Here is a 13,902-nt window from a genome sequence, read left to right as displayed (position 1 = left end):
GCAGGAGGTGCACAGCGTGTGCAAGTGAGAAAACCAGCCCCCGTTAGGAACCAATATCTGGACTGAGCATTGGTGAACAAAAAAGCACCTGTTTGTTCTCACAGCAAACAGCGCCTCCTCTGTGGAACAGGCCTTAACCTAATCCAACATGTTGGTCCAGATCCTTCTGGCTACGCCTCAGTTGGAAATACAAACCATATGCCTTTTGTCCTGGTCTTCTCCACTGTTTGAAATTTTCTTGCTGTTAACGAATAGTTGGTTGACTTAAAGAACACCTAGTATCAACCTTTCTGACCTTTACTAGGAGATAGCTGAATGCACTGCTACCTTGAAGATCTGTATTGGTTCTTGCTACAGTTGTTCCCCAAAAGGAAAAGGTCATTTTAAATCTAGAGTCCATGGGGAACTAGAATCTCAGATTTGTAACAAAGAAAATATATCAAAGAACAAATATAAAACTACAGAAGATATTTATCTATAGTTATAAACTTAAAATGCAGGAAAGAAAACCCAAATAGGAAAGAATAATAGACACAACCTGTTAAAACCTTTTCTGTAAATGTTTTCAACTTTAAGATCTGAAAAGTCATCTGGCAGGTCAAAAAAAGATTGTTAACAGCATAAAAATTAAACAATCCTCCGGGTGCTGGCCACACCCTCCCACTCCCCTCATGGGGACATCACACAAAGTGCAAATACTGTGGGTTTCAACTGTCAACAGAATCTACTTGACACACTGCGATCAAACCATCTCCCTACCACAGCCGCTTAGCTGGGCACGTGCCAACAAGGAAGCTGGCCACGCAATGCTTATTTCAGGGGAGACTAATGAATTCACCAAAATTCATGGTTAGTATAAGCCCATTTTGGTTAACAAACAACTCGGTTAAAAAAAATGGGCAAAGGCCCTGGCTGGTGTAGCTCAGTGGATTGAGTGTGGGCCTATGAAGCAAAGGGTCACTGGTTCGATTCCCAGTCAGGGCACATGCCTGGGTTGCAGGCCAGGTCCCCAGTAGGGGACACATGAGAGGCAACCACACATTGATGTTTCTTTCCCACTCTTTCTCCTTCCCTTCCCCTCTTTCTAAAAATAAATAAAACATTTTAAAAATTTAAAAAATGGGCAAAGGACCTGAATAGATACTTCTCCAAAGAAGGCAAACAGATGGTCCACAGACACATGAAAAGATACTCAATGTCACTGGTCATCAGAGAGATGCAAATGAAAATCACAATGAGGTATCACCTCACGCCTGCCAGAATGGCCATCATCAACAAATCAACAAACAATAAATATCTGCGAGGATGTGGAGAAAGGGGAACCCTTTTGTATTGTTGGTGGGGATGCAGACTGGTGCAGCCACTGTGGAAAGCAGTGTGGAGATGCCTCAAAATATTAAAAATGGATCTGCCTTTTAACCCAGCGATCCCCCTTATGGGAATATATCCAAAGGAACCCAAAACACTAATTCAAAAGAACGTAAGCACCTTGGTGTTCATTGCAGTGTTACTTACAATCGCCAAGATATGGAAGCAGCCCAAGTGCCCATCAGTAGATGAGTGGACAAAACAACTATGGGTCATTTACACAATGGACATGAACACTACTTGGCTGTAAAAAGGAAAATTTTACCCCTTGTGACAGCAATGGATGGACCTGGAGATCACTGTGCTAAGTGAAATAAGCCAGTTAGAGAAAGACAAACACCATAGGATCTCACTCATATGTGGAATCTAATGAACAGACCAAACTAATAAGGGAAATGGAGGCAGACTGGACTCCATAGACGGAGAGGAGGATGACAGCTGGTGGTGAGGGGGTGAAGGGATTGAGCCAAAGGGAAAAGGGACTCATGGGCGTGGACAACGGTGTGATGACTGCTCGGGGGCAGGGTGGGTAGAAGGGGACTAAATGGTAATGGAAAAAATACAATAAAGATATTTTTAAAAAGCATTTTAAAAAGCAATTTTGTGTGCATTTGTAGTCCATATGTGTGTTTCCACAGAGATAAACAGACATTATCCTGAAAAATACAGTAGGTCCACTTTTTACTGCCCACAATTCTTTGGGACCAGATTGTTAGATTTTTTTTAACACAATGAGTGTGAATTTCTTTTGTTATTAAGCATAGGGTTTTTTATAGACAAATTAATTTGTACTGTACTTTAGAGTTTACAAAGAGCTCCTTGTACAAATGTTCCCTCCAAGCCAGGGATGCCCACAGCCTTACCTCGGCACTCCACGTTGGGGTCTCCCCAGAAGAGCTCCTGGCACTCGCTGCAGGTGCGGCCCCCAAAGCCAGGCATGCACTGGCACTGCCCCGTGAACTGTAGCCAGAAAACAGACCTAGGTCAACGGGCTGCAGGGCAAAAGCCAGTCACGCTTGCTTTCTCGGCTGCTAGTTAGGGGAAGTGGGACTGAGCTGGTTGCCTGAGAAGACCCCCACATCCTGACAAGGAGCAGGGATTCTTACTTCCACCCCGGGTGCTGAGGGCTAACTGCTCCACTGCAACAGAGGCTGGAGAGGACCAGAGTCCATTACACTCTATTTGCATGTTTCCTCACCAATCATTAATAGGCCACTTAGGTCTCCCCTGCCACAGGAGCCCTTCTTTCTGAGTATGTGTCAAGAAACATGAGTACGTCTGACAATGGTGCATATGGCTATTTGGTTCCTTTCAGGCCGTGTGGCCAAGAAAACACTCTGATTCAGCAGCCAGGGGCTGGTGAGAAACTGCACGCTCCTGTCCATTCTAATGTGAGTCACCAGGGGGGCCCTGTATTAAGAGACTATAGTTGCATCATATGGGGCCTCCATGCCCAGTTATGTCCCAGCCGAGGAGACAAGTGATGGCTGACATCCGGTCTGAGCTGTGTTTGCCAAGCTGTGTACCCTATGGCAAGAAAGGCTGTGACCACAGGAGAAGGTGCCTTTCTCTCTCTAATTGGGACCAAGGCACTGAACAGCTGTCACTTGGACTCACAAAGGCATCTTTCCTTATGCCATGATGGCCTCACCTCATTACAAGATGGCCCGAAGGAATGAGCAGCATCGCAGTCGCATGGGTCACACCCCGTCCCACTGGCCAGCTGCCAGGTGTTGGGCGCACAGTGGTCACAGTTCTGCCCGACCACATTAGGAAGACACAAACACTGGCCTGTGGCCTTGTCACACTGGCAGTCAGAGCTGTTGCAGTGCTCCTGCACGGTGCCCAGGGAGTTGCAGACACACTCTGAAAAAGAGCACAGCCACGTGTCTGTATAGAGCCGCATTCATAAACACACAGGCAATGCAAGATTCAGCTAGCCACATCCCAAGGGCTAAGATTTTCACTCTGCAAATTTCAACCTGGAAATGCAAATAAGTAGGGAAAGGCACAGAGGTTATTAGAAAAAAATCTTCGGCTACTGTTCTCCAGAATTTCTGGAGATGTCCTGACATTTCTCAGGCAGACATGCACGACAACACGCTGTCTAGCAGTATTTTCAAAATACGCAGATTTAATAAGCTGCTGGTGAATCACTGTAAAGCTGAGGATTGAACTGTAAATAATAAAAAATACGCCGTGCGAATGGAGCTATCTAATGATTTCAAACTCTTGGCAGGAAGCAGCAGTAATGCATGTGTCAGACAGAGCAGGTACAAGCCCTGTAAGCTAGTAAGGCTGGAAGAATCCAGTCCTGCTGGTCCTCGACATTCCATACGCGTTTGCGTACACAAAGACAGGGCCCGGGGCTGTGCAGCAGACACAGGGGGAAGCGCTAGATTTCTTGCTGAGAGTGAAATAAGGAGTTCTGAAAGAGACTTTAAAGATGGTTCTTTCTTGTCCTATCCATTGATGATAGAAAAGGTGTGGACCAGAGCGGGTATCTAGGGTCTACACATCCTAGCCAATCGGCAGGTTCCTGGGTAGAACTTGTATAAAATCAATATGCTTTATTGGATAGCATTTATCATGGTGACAGCTATATGTTTTTTCTTTTGGTTTTCTCTCTCAGGCACTGAGTTGTGGCTTGAGACTTCAGTTCTGCTAGAAAATGAGGATATAAAGAAAAAAATCACTCTCATCCTTCTTCTGTCAAAAGTGAAATTATACCACTCTGAACAAGTGACAAGTACACTCCCAAAGGAAATAAATTCCAGAAGAATGAAACCTCCCGATGAAGAAGCAAGTGGAAATCATTACAGTGAGGTGGGAAAACGAAGGTGCATCTTACTCCGACAGTCCTGCTGCAGGGCGTCCCCATAGTAACCAAACCGGCAGAGCTGGCAGTGCTCCCCTTCCGTGTGGTACAGGCACTTGAGGCACCTCCCAGTCTCCTTGTCACAGGCTTCTGGGTCTGTCGTGTCAATGTTGTGGTGACAGTGGCAAGGCTGACATGTCCCCCCAACATCAGAGGGGTTGCCAAAGAAGCCCGGGGCACAGTCATCGCACCTGGAGCCTATTGTCCAATGAAAGCAAGCACAATAAACACCTTTAGCACCCTGACAGAAAGGTCTCGTCCATCCACATTCCTGCGGAGAGTCAGCCCCGGCTGTGCTCCTCACACACTAGCTACCCAGCCCGGTGGCCACACTTTCAGGGGGAAAACCCAGCTTCCGGCTGTGAGGGAAAGAAGTATTTTGTCACCTGTAACACTGCTGCAGCCTGGCTCAGAGGCCACAGGGGGGCCAGGGTGGCTGGAGCAGTTCCAGCACATGGAACGTGGAGCTTTGCTTCACACACGGGTGAAGCAGATTAGGAGCTAAATTAATGATCTAACAGAGTCAAACTTAGCTTGGTGTTAAATCTTAATCCAAGGCTTATACTAACTGAAATATCACTGCCCTTGCCTGAGCAATGCCCAAAATGGGGTTCTTCACGATCCCAAATTCCCTGTCTGAGGAATCCCCAAACTAAAGGCAAATGCTTACTGAGATGCAGATAAACATATCTAGTATTTGAAAGACTGGCATCAAGTGTGAAATAAAAGGGAGTTTATTTTCACAACTTGCTATGCTCCTTGAGTGTTGGCAGATAATGTAAGTATAACAAACAAGAAGAACGTATCTAGTGTTGACCGATTCAGTTGCCTGGGGACCCGCTACGTGATACTCTTTTCTTCCTTTTGTCCAGTGGCCACTTCACTACTCTGAGACTCCTCTGCTAGAAGATGCATAAGGGAAAAAGAAGTCAAATGGAAATTAAAATTTCTGCTCCTTATTAAGCGTTCATAGGGATTCCTTTATGGGTTCAAGTGAGCTTGCTCTTCTGCTCTGTATTGTAACATCATTACCATAGAGACTCAAGAACTGACTCGCTCCACAGGCCAAACAAGAAAAAGAGTATCTTTTTAGATCCCTTCGCTTTTAATTAAGGGTTATAAAAATAAAACTAAAAACAAATTAAAACCTTTAAAAAAAATAAGTAAGTAAAAATGCAACAAAATTGGCTCACTCTTCATCTATTTTCTTCATTAACAACTAACTCATAAAGACTCCTCTTCTTCAGGAGTCTCAACATTACTTACCAATGTACCCCGGATTACAGACGCATGCAAGCTGTAAAGTAACAGGATCTTGATAGCAGCCACTGGCGAACTGGCGTCCACTGCCAGGACCATCTGGGCAAGGACAAGGGCGGCAGTGATCTCCTGACCCAATGATGGGATCACCATAGTAACCAGCCAAGCACCTACATCCATCACAAAAGAGAGAGGGCTGTGAACCAGACTTGCAAGAAACCTGCTACAAGAAAAAGTATTGGAAACTGCATTCTCTGCTTGGGAACGCTCATTCCCCATTCTTCACGTATCCACACGGGGCACTTCCCACTGGAGCAGTGGTTCTCAGATATTAGCGCTAGCCAGAACGCCCTGAAAGGCTAGTTACAAATCAGATTGTTGGGCTTCTCCCCTGTTTCTCATTTAGGCAGACCCAGGTAGTACTGATGCTACTGATCTGGGGATCGCACTTGCAGGCCACTGCATCAGGGTTACACTCCTGGCATCACCTGGACCCTCCGTCACTCCTCTCTAGAGGAAGAGGTATATCTCCCCATGTGCACCCTACTGTCCTATCAGCTGCCTGCCTGCCTGCCTGGAGCATTCCAATTGGCTCCCTCCTTGCATTAAGGAGGATGGGGGCTCAGGGGAGAGCTTGTGCTTGTCTGTCTTTACATTCGCCTAAGAGGCTGACCTGTCAGCAAGCCGGTGGTGGCATGTTCTGTAATCTAGACTGTACCAGAAACAGAGCTGATAAGGATGTTCTCTAGCTACATGACCCTTGTATCTCTCAGGTAGCTTCACACTTGGGTAGGGATGAGGGGTGCTTTTTATCAACTTCCAAACCCAGCAGGTCCCATCTCCTCTCCTCACAGGTAAGGAACCCATCGAGGTTAATGATTTGCAAGGCTTACACACCTGTTAGCAATGAGCCAGGGTTTGAATCCAGCCTCCTGACTTTTGGCAAGGAATTCTTTGACATACTACTTCTCAATGTGCATGATACCTAAATTACTTTTTAACTTCCTATAACATAAGAGCTTAAATTTGAAGATCATCTAATCCAACCTAGTTATTCTACTCACAGGAGGTTGGATACTTGGGGAGGTGAGAGAACTCACCCAAGGTAATAAGGCAGGTCAGAAGCAAAACTGGGCCTGGAACTCAGGTCTAAGGATTTCCAATTCAGTTTGCTTTTCATGATTTCCCGCCCCCCCCCACCCTTTTTGAGGCAGAGGTAATATTTTTTAAATGAGGGGAGGGATGGGATTTTTTTAAGTGTGGGGAAGGATGAAGAAATAGGAGGGAAAAGTCATTCAGAGCAAATTAATCATGCGCTAGGGGAATTGGTGGTGATGAAGCAATTTCCTACAATGGGTTTTGAGAAAGTTTTCTAAGTGAAATAAATCCAAATACATCATGACAGAAATTGAGCATTCCCTTCCCGCCCTCTCCTCTGCTTCCCACTGCAGGAACAATCTGGGCCTAGAACTTCTTTTTCAGTTCAGGGGACTGATACTAATTATCTTGGAAAAAGGAGAAGAATGATGAGGAATTGGCTCAAACTAGAGAGCAGAATCCCAAACACTTCAGTAAAGTTTTGTCATCCAAACTAGGGCTAAATACCTTCCCTCCTCCCACACCCTCTCTCAATTCTCAGGCAATAAATCAAAGTGTTTTCCAAGTAAAATCCAAGAACAGTCGGAAACACCAGTGAAGCCATTCTCACAGAACGCTCTCGCAAACACATTGCTGAGGGCACCGACTTCGAATCAGCATGGGAACAAACCCCTTTGTTTACTGTGTGCCCCTTTTTAATTTGATATTCTCCTCTCTTGTTCTATAACCTATTTTCCATCTCTCATTGGCAGAACAATAGGAAACTTAATGCAGAAAACAAAAGATGACACCAACATACTAATTTCTTCTTTTCAGTCTGGTATAACTGTTTCTTTGTATTCTTTCAAATACAGTTTTGTGGGTGGAGGGAATAATTTATACTCAAAGGAACCACCACTGGAACCTCTAAATTCGTGAACAGTCTCCAGCACGGAGCCAAGACCACAGGTCTGCCTTCATGAATGTCTTCATGCCCTAACCTGACTGCGTATTCATTTTTACTCAGTTTCTTTCCTCTGATGAGCAACTTTTGCACTGACTGGAGCAATTTGATGAAATTTTTAACATAAAAATTCTATATGGAGTGGATGGATATTAAACAAGAAAAAAATTTTTGACATGGAAGGTGGGATATTAGTACTCCAAAAAAAGCAGGTTCTCATAGCATGTCTACCATTCTTAATTAGTGGTGAGTAATATAAGTTGACATGTCATTTTTTCATATGAACTATTTCTTATTGACTGAGCAGGGCTGCAATGTTATTAGAAGCACATTCTAAGCCTTATTCTTACTGTATACAGTGCAATGCTTTGCATCCGCAATAATTATGATTCACATTTGCTAACTGGAGAACAGATCTATTTTTGCACATTTTCTATGGTCTCTTGGAAACTGTATCTACATAAAATGTTTCAAAAAGGCTATTTAAAATGACTAACCCCACTTGGACTGGGTTTCTACATTGACCGAAATCAGGCATTAACACCTCACAAACCTCATCCTAGGCCAGAACCTGCTGAGGTGGCGACGAAGTCTGCACAGCCTGTGGCAGTCACTGGGATGGCTCTCCGAGGGGGCAGATGGACGTTGGCTGTGCTCTCTGACGTGCGCACAGCCCCGGAACAGTGCCTGGCACGCGGAAGCTGTAAACTAAGTATGTGCTAGATGAACGAGTTCCTAGAAGATGCTGAAGTGGTCGGAAATGACTGAGCCATCTGGACCACGGTAGAGATCCATTCTGTGGTTTCTCTAAGCCCCTGTTTGCTCAGCCAAAACCAATTTCATTCCCTTTACTTTCGAGAGGCCTCCTCCACATACCTTTCACAGTGATGGCCCGTGGTGTAGTCCTGGCAGCTAAAGCACTCCCCTGTCGCCGAGTCACAGTCATCAGCATGGCCGTTGCACTGGCAGGGCTGGCAACTCGGGAAGCCCCAGTACCCGGGTAAGCACCGGTCACACTGCCGAGTGTACACCCCCTGGAAACAGTGGCACTGGCCAGTGACGGGGTCGCAGAAAGCATTGACGGATCCTTGCAGATGGCACTCACAAGCTGCAGAGACAGGCAACCGAGGAACCTCCTTGAGAGACTCATTAAATGCAGACACACCCCTTAGATAAGCACCCCCGTGCCCAGGTCAGGATGCTCGTGGGTTCATGTGATCAACGTCCAGAGTGAGGCACCGCCTTCTGACACTACGGCAACCATGCCAGTAGGCTTCAGATCATCTGAATGAGTACATTACAATTCTGATTAACCTACGTTTGCATCCACTGGGGCCGAAGCCAAAGTTTCCAGGAGCACATCTGTCACAGGTTCTTCCGACCACGTTCGGCCGGCACTGGCACTGGCCTCCATTGGGGTCACAGACGGAGCTTAATGAGCCCTGAGGGTCGCACTCACACGCTGCAGGGGAAAAAGAGGCCAGAACCTGTGACACTGAACAGCTGCTGCCCCCCAGGAAGGAGGGCAGCCTGTCACACCTGGCTCTGAACTGACCCCCCCCGCCCCGAGCTCCCTGACCCTCCCTCCTTCACTACCCAGGCTTATTCAGAAGTCCCACGGAAAACAATCTCATCCCTATGGAAGCAACAGGAGACAGAATTAGCAGATACAAACAGCTTCTTTAGGAAGAGGCCTCTGAGGTTTTCTCCCCTTGCCTCCAAAACTTAAATATCACAAGACCTAAAGACAAGAGCCAGGTGACCTCTGGGGGTTTGTTGGGGGGGGGGGGTTTCTTTCAAGAGAAAACCACATTTCAGTTCTGTGCTGCTCCTCTGATTCCATCCTCATGGACTTTCCCCCTAGTTGCCTGTGTGTATTTCTTGAATATCGATTGTGCTGGTAATGGTGCTCTATCACTGAAATATCCCTTAAAAATAAATAAATAAAGAGAGAAAATAGTGTTGAGACACTATTTTCTTCGTGCTGACAGAGCTACGGGGCATGCCTTCCAACATACCTCATGATGCCGCCTGTGCTTCTGGCTCTCAAGAAAGAGGCAGAGCAGCTGCAGTAATACCTACCCAAGCCTGTCTGGTGTAACAGGGCAGAAATGCTAAAGATAATGTTTCTGCAAACATCGGTCATTGGCGTTTTCACAACGCTTCTGCTATTCTCCAGGCATCGGTATCTCTGAAAGGTTTCCCAGGCACTGTTGGTGATGGACCCATCGCCCGAACCTCCCACGGTGAAGATGTCCAGTGATTTGCAGAATGGCATGAGGACAAGCTGTGGAAAAATGAGAACAGCAAAGTGTTCTTACTGTGGTAGCTGGTTCTGGCGTCATCAGTTAAAGGCAAGTAAACACAAAAACCCAAAATGCTTTTGACTCTTGAAAAGAAAACAAATTAGATTCACTTAATAAATCTTCCCATTTCTAAAATATTCTTGCCAGAAAAAGGTTAGATAGCCCTATATAGTTTGAAGGATGTTTTTTAAAAGATTTTATTTACTTATTTTAAAGATTTTATTTATTTATTTACTTATTTATTTGTTTATTTGTTTATAGAGTGGGGAAGGGATGGAGGGAGGGAGGGAGGGAAAGAAACATCAAGGTGTGGTTGCCTCCTGTGCACCCCCCACTGGGGACCTGGCCTGCAACCCAGGCATGTGCCCTCACTGGGAATTGAATCAGTGACCCTTTGGTTCACAAGCTGGCAATCGACCCACTGATCCACACCAGCTAGAACCAGCCAGGGCTCTTACTTTTAGAGAGAGGAGAAAGGATGGAGAAAGAGTGGGAAAGAAACATCAATGTGTGGTTGCCTTTCACATGCATCCCACTGGGGACCTGGCCCACAACTCAGGCATGTGCCCTGACTAGGAATCAAACCAGTGACCCTTTGGTTCTCAGGCCAGCACTCAATTGACTGAGTCACACCAGCCAAGGCTACTCTGATGGTTTTTGACATGTTATTTTTAAGATACTTCACATTTTCAGAAAGAATCAGCTTGAGTAAATCCTTTCCAGAGGGTGGAGTTTTATTAAAATAAATGAGCAAATCAGCCTTAGAGGTGAAAAAAAAAAGAGGATTCTGCCTAGCCTTTCAGCATTTCCCCTCCACAAACCCTGTAGGGAAGCATTTGAACACTTTCTGCCCAGTCTTCCCTGCTCGTGCCTGACACGGCCTTGCACTTACTGAATCGATAAGCGTGTAGGGACTCTCCACGCTGCTATCGGAGGAGGTGTACTGGGGCAGCTCTAACCTGACGGTGTAGTTCACACCCTTCTCAAAACACACAGGGCGTGGAAGGACGACGTACCTGCCCCAGAGCAAAACAGAACAACAACAAAAGACAAACTTTAAGTAACCAATCAATCAATCAAAGCGCTACACTACTCATTCTGAAGGAAGAAAGTCAACAGTCAGTGTTTGGCTTTGCTGTGAAACGGTAACTGTACAACGTGCAAAGCAAGATATAATAATAATAATAATAATAATAATAATAATAATAATAATTTACTAGTTTTAGTGAGCTGCAAACCACTGTGACACTGACCTTGAACCAGGTGATAAGGACACCACCTGGTTGTCATCATCAGGAACTGTGTTACCACATCGGCTGCTGGTTGGAATCTTCCCAGGTCGCTGCACCGTGATGACAGCTTTTTCCCAGTGGTCGGGTAGCTAGAATAAGAAACAATCAAGCAAAAGGACCGTCTGCACTGGCTCACTACTGCCTGTTAATAAAAACATCTCCTGATCCACCATTTGCCAAGTTTAAATGGAAAACACTCTCTTGCATTGCCCTTCCTGTCTTACCATTTCCTCTTCTATAGCCCCAGTTCCTGCCCGAATCTCTTCTCGCCTGGACAAGGAAACAGCTTCCCAACTGCTCTCCTTGCATCTCCTGATGTCCCATCACTTCCATCTTAAAACACAACTCAGATAATGACAACCCCCTGCTCAAAGCCCTTCAAAAGCGCCCTCTTAAGAGAGAGCCCATGTCTATTTACTGATCTAGCATTTTTCCAGCAGCATGTCTGACCGTATCCCATATCCCTCACCTAGCTGTGTCGAGTCACCCTCAGAACACTCTCCTCTCCTCTGCTCATGCTATTCCCGACTTCCTTATGTCAAGATCCTGTCTGCGTTTAGGGCAAGGCCTATATCTGAGTCTCTCTGAAACATTTCGGCAGCCTCTGGGCCTGCCCAACTGGCGTGATGAAGCTCTCATCTTCTACCACTGCTTGTCTTTCTGCTCTTACACTGCCCTTCAGCCTCTACCACACTCGGGGTGCGTGCCTGCCCCTCCGCAGCGCAGGCCCTGTGGGCGAGGGGAGATCCGACACAGGCTCCTCCCACTTCAGTTCTTAGGGAGGTTAAGTGCCTAACAAGAAATTGCTAAATGTTCCTGAAACTGAATTGAAGGAAAATGTACATTTTCAACTGCATGGAAGCTAGAAAGTCAGAGAGAAGTTCCTCTATTCCAGTGCAACCTCCAAATTTCACAAAAACATACTTTCCATTAGGAAAAAAAGATTTCTCCACCAATATCCTCCCCGCCCCCAATAATTCACCAAGGGTTTACCTGTGGCTCGTAGCGAATTAGGATGTCGTACTCCATGGAATATGGGATGTTGTCAATGAAAAACTCCAAATAAGCCCCTTCGGGCACTCGGACAAAGCCCGCTCCAGTCCAGGAGGGAATCCGGTCCTGCACATACTGCCGCTCCACTATGCTGACCCCCTGAGGACAGGACACAGTCCTTATGTTTTACTTGAAATGCAGAAGTAAAAGAAATCTGAGTTCACCCCAAGGTCCAAAACTGTATATATTATACCTAATTTTTGCAGTCACATTTCCCAGTAGATTGTAAAACATTTTGAATATATAGACAACAAATTGGCTTCTTTTTAGTTTTGTGGCTGAGGTGGTCTTGGGACATTAGAGATAGGACTCAAAGGCCTAGGACAGAGCTTCTATGATGTAACCAGGGCAATGAGCATTAAGGAAGGAAAGAGAACATCTCAAATGCTGTTATCAGCAGGCCTAGGAGTGATGAGGAATTTCCCAGATTTTCTACAAGGTGAGTCCAATATTTAATGGATTTGTTTCTGTCTCCCTCACTGGCATTCATTTCAGGCTTCAAGTACAAGTGAAGAAGCTTGATATAATCATGCAAGTTCACTGCTGATGGATGTTCAATCATGAACATTCACTCCTAATGAGTTCATTGTGACTCACTGAGACTGAAAATTGATCAAGTTGAGCTGCTTAACTCAAGCAAGCATTTGAGTTTGTTCACAGGGTTATGTAATACCTGTGATCAGTCATCTCCAAAGATAAAGTCCTTCATTCCCCGGATGTATATGTGTGTGCAGCTTTTCCCAGTAAGAGGAAGCACCTACATTACCCCAGCCTCAGATCTGGTCTGGCCTTACGACGTGACCAAAAAAAGGTGAAAAATGACATTCTAGGATTTCTGAGCCCAGGTTTTAGGAGGCCTGATAGTTTGTTTTCTCCTTGGAAGCCAGATGCCACGTAAGGAGTCTCACTATCTTGGCTCTACCATGCTGTGAGGAAGTACAAGACAACTGCTAGAAGATGACATGCAGAGGAAAACAGGATGACGAAGTGCCATATATATATATATATATACACACACACATTTAAGCCACTAAATTTTGAATGGCTTATTACACAGTAGCAGCAAATGCAAATAATATCCTCTCTGAGTAGTTACTATAGCAGATCAACAATAACTGTGGAGCATAAGCGGAGAGAAGAATAGAAGAAGAAAAAAAAAACCCAAATACCCACAAACAGCAAATGTCCCAGAGTCTCTGAGTTGTAGACTTATTTAGCTTTAAATATGACCATTCTCAAGTCACTAGGGTCCTGATACTTACTTTGGGCTCAATGACAAATTACTTCTTAACTGGCCTGTTTACAAATGTGTATACGCCATCACTGCTCCCCAAACATGGCTTTACTAACCTGCCAAACATCCCCTACTTACAGGCCCAAAGTTGGCTTCTTCTGCTTCATAGATGTAGTGATCCAAGGTGGTAAAGTAGTACCCCGGTTCCACCTCGTTGCACTGACGTCCAATCATGTGGGGTCGGCACATGCACTGGCCGGACTGCGGGGAACAGCTGGAAGGGATTGGAGCTGGGTCAGCATGCTCACTGCTAATGCAGGAACCCACTGGACGCAGTTGTTAACTTGCCATTAAACATTACATGCGTAAAATATTCAGGTGGGGTTTTCTTATTTCCTCTGGAAAGTAAATACTTGGAAAAAAATTAATTCCAAACTCTGCAGTTGAAAACTCAGCATAACCTGGTCTTT

The 13,902-nt window shown here is 45.4% G+C and overlaps 1 protein-coding gene across 1 annotated transcript in view; it reads right to left on the bottom strand.

Annotated features, from left to right (window-relative positions):
• Positions 1–13,902, bottom strand: part of LAMB1 (laminin subunit beta 1) — a 74,066-nt gene that overhangs the window by 25,633 nt on the left and 34,531 nt on the right. Inside the window, exons 14-24 of the mRNA XM_053673197.1 lie at positions 13,571–13,706; positions 12,139–12,297; positions 11,107–11,234; positions 10,746–10,869; positions 9,630–9,834; positions 8,866–9,009; positions 8,424–8,655; positions 5,513–5,676; positions 4,220–4,444; positions 3,020–3,234; positions 2,232–2,328 (exon numbers count right to left, since the gene is read on the bottom strand). Coding sequence (XP_053529172.1) covers positions 2,232–2,328; positions 3,020–3,234; positions 4,220–4,444; positions 5,513–5,676; positions 8,424–8,655; positions 8,866–9,009; positions 9,630–9,834; positions 10,746–10,869; positions 11,107–11,234; positions 12,139–12,297; positions 13,571–13,706 — 1,829 coding nt within the window. The remainder of the gene's footprint in view (positions 1–2,231; positions 2,329–3,019; positions 3,235–4,219; positions 4,445–5,512; positions 5,677–8,423; positions 8,656–8,865; positions 9,010–9,629; positions 9,835–10,745; positions 10,870–11,106; positions 11,235–12,138; positions 12,298–13,570; positions 13,707–13,902) is intronic.

This window comes from Artibeus jamaicensis, unplaced genomic scaffold (assembly GCF_021234435.1).
Source record: "Artibeus jamaicensis isolate MK-2021 breed Jamaican fruit bat unplaced genomic scaffold, CSHL_Jam_final contig_834, whole genome shotgun sequence".
Classification (NCBI taxonomy): domain Eukaryota; kingdom Metazoa; phylum Chordata; class Mammalia; order Chiroptera; family Phyllostomidae; genus Artibeus; species Artibeus jamaicensis.
Note: the sequence above shows the minus strand (reverse complement) of the source record. Positions and strands in the feature narration are given on the sequence as shown.